At 37.1% G+C, this 3,231-nt stretch overlaps 1 protein-coding gene across 1 annotated transcript in view; it reads right to left on the minus strand.

The window, feature by feature from the left end:
- Positions 1-875: 875 nt before the first annotated feature.
- The window catches only part of LOC144976584 (T-cell immunomodulatory protein-like), a 25,900-nt gene continuing 23,544 nt past the window's right edge, over positions 876-3,231 (minus strand). Inside the window, exon 9 of the mRNA XM_078920879.1 lies at positions 876-1,001. Within this exon, the coding sequence (XP_078777005.1) occupies positions 876-1,001 (126 nt within the window). The remainder of the gene's footprint in view (positions 1,002-3,231) is intronic.

The raw sequence follows: 3,231 nt of genomic DNA on the forward strand, positions 1-3,231 counted from the left end.
AAACAAAACAAAAAAAAAATATTAAAAAATTTTTTTTAAAAATGACTAAAAATAAGCCAAACCAAAAATCTCCAGGCTCTCAAAAAAAAACAAAAAAAACAAAATAGACCAGGTTTCTCGAATTTGGCCGGAAAAAGGGACATCTCGCAACCTTGAGGCGATAGATTACAAACAGGACTGCCACATGGACAAAATAGTCCACACAGTGAATCGTGTTTCTTTTATTATGTTCATTTCTTTTTCAATTCTTTTTCAATAATATTGTTTACCTTGTCCAGTCGATTTGTTTTATTTATTAAAAACCGATGAGTTTTTCAAGGGAGTCAGAATGTTAGTAAAGTTTGGCCACATAAAATTATGTTTGGCCACTTTTAAAGTAAAAATTGGCCACGAGGAACTCTAGCCATCTGGCAGCCTTGATCGCAAATTCATCCATACACTGCCTCTCAGTTTTACATTGCCAATTCCATTTATTGAACTCTTTTCATTGAACGGATGGATCGATTTATTGGTCATACGGAATTTATCGAAAATTTCGCTTTGATTGACTTTCATTATTCCATCTGGTGTGACGGTTCTGTTAAATTGTATTACAAATGAACGCACATTGACAGTATGTGTTTAAGTAAAATATTCGCATGTTGTGCCCTACATATTTATTTAAATATTTGCAACATTAGAGAGAATCTTACTGGTGGAGAAGCCTGGAATCTGCTCACCTAGTTTAGTGGAGTGTATTTCCCCGCCCCCTCGAGGGATTGAATTCGTCCAAACCGACTTCAATCTCGTATATATGCATCTCTGTCCGTAGTCTCTCGGCTGAAGTTCATTGGCACCCCAGAACAATCCTAGCCACAGAAGAAACATCGTTGGTTTTAAAGAAGGTCCGTGAGGAACCAGGACCAGCCCTTGAATGTTGCTGACAGTGCCCGAGACGCCAGTTCCGCTCCAAGAAGGGTACCAAACAAGCAAGCCCTGGTTTGGAAGCCTTCAATAACCGGCTGGATGAAAGATAACCCAAAAGGGCATATACCATTCTTATATTAACAACCCAGTGACACATATCTTTAAGATTAAATTAATGAATAGATAAATAAATAACAAATAATTCAGATCCACTCAACTAGAGCCATTCTTCCTGTGATCAAAAAAATACAGGATTAGTAGTTAAAAGTGTAAAATATACTTTCCACTTATTCTCTCTATCATTTCCTATAACATCTATTTAAACTTTTGTATAGAATTCTTACCATTATATTGGGTGTTACTATTGTCTTGACTCGCTTGTTATTATTACTGTTATTTATAGGGGACCTAAATGTTACTCTTAATCACCCCCCAGATTAAATCTCAACCGTTTGTGGTGTAGGTTGAGTGGCGCAGCTTGAAACGATAGCCCATAGCACGCATACTTGGTTCGAACCCAGACCATCGAACTTATCATTTGGATACGAACCCACATCAAGCACAAAACCCTGCCACAATAACCACATGACCAAACATCTTCCTGTTACGTTTTAATCAAATCACATACTTGAGGACACGTTTAAGTGTGTATAGATAGTATGAGCTTGGCTAAGAAGCTCACATCACAGACGTTTTGCACAACATTGCCACCCGGAAGTATAACGGACCAACACACAAAACTATGTGTAACCTTGATCGTTTATTTTCTGGTTAGTGAGAATTGGATTCAATAGTCTAATGTCACGTTGCCCAGGAACGGCGAGCAGAGTGGTTTTAAACAAAGAAAATAGGTACTTTTTATTCTTCATGCTGGCTTGAACTTTTCATATGTAATGTGATCAGAATGTATAAAAGTCAAAACATGATCATATTTATAATGTTTTTCTCCTCTGGATACGCTTTTATGCTCGTCGGAGAAATATTTCATTAGGGCGTCCGCCATTGTTCCGATAGTTTAGAGCCAGTTGCTAAGTTACTATGCGTCATTACGAGGGATGTGACGTCATGACTGTTGAAGCGTATTACTTGTAAACGCGGATGGCAAGAAGAAATAATAAAGACCTGAGTGACGTTAACTTCATACTATCTATAGATAGTTCGAAGATGACGTCACTCAGGCTTTTGTTATTGTTTTTGCCATCCGCGTTTGTGAGTTGTTCTCACTAAACTGTATTAACCAGACTATAAAAGTTCATGGTTACACAGAGTTTGTGTGTTGGTCCGTTATACTTCCGGATGGCAATGTTGTGAACTCCTTGGCCAAGCGCATACTATCTATAAACGTTTAAAGGTTACACATTGTTTTGTGTGTTAGTACATATATATACTATCTATAAACGTTTAAAGGTTACACATTGTTTTGTGTGTTAGTACATATATATACTATCTATAAACGTTTAAAGGTTACACATTGTTTTGTGTGTTAGTACATATATATACTATCTATAAACGTTTAAAGGTTACACATTGTTTTGTGTGTTAGGACGTTATATCCGGCTGGTGGATATTATCAATTTTTTGTAACTAAGCGCAATGCATCATACTTTTTTTTTATTAAATCCACACGTAAATACATGCGCAGAGTCACACACAAATATACACATTGTCTTTTCATAAAGATAGTGTGCGCTTGGCTAAGAAGCTCATAACATTGCCATCCGGAAGTATAAAGGACCAACACACAAGACTCTGTGTAGCCATGGACTTTTATAATCTGGATAATACAGTAAAGTGAGCATTACTCACAAACGCGGATGGCCAAAAATAATAACAAAGACCGGAGTGACGTCAACTTCATTCTATCTATAGATAGTATGCCCTTGGTTCAGAATCTCACAACATTGCCATCCGGAAGTATAGCGGATCAACACACAAAACTATGTGTAACCTTGACCGTTTATAGTCTGGTTAATACAGTTTAGTGAGAATTACTTATAAACACGGATGGCAAAAAACAATAACAATGACCCGAGTGACGCCAACTTCGATCTGTCTTTAGATAGTATGCGCTTGTCTAAGAAGTTCACAACATTGCCATCCGGAAGTAGAACGAACCAACACACAAAACAATGTGTAACCATGAACTTTTATAGTCTGGTTAATACAGTTTAGTGAGAAGTACTCATAAACGCGGATGGCAATAAACAATAACAAAGACCCGAGTGACGTTATCTTCGTTCTATCTATAAGATTAGCCGAAAAGAGATGGAACAAAATTGACGTCACCCAGCTCTTTGCTATTGTTTTTAGCCAGCCATTTTTATG

This window comes from Berghia stephanieae, chromosome 7, assembly GCF_034508935.2.
Source record: "Berghia stephanieae isolate SIO BIC M18660-M18661 chromosome 7, UCSD_Bste_1.3, whole genome shotgun sequence".
NCBI lineage: Eukaryota > Metazoa > Mollusca > Gastropoda > Nudibranchia > Aeolidiidae > Berghia > Berghia stephanieae.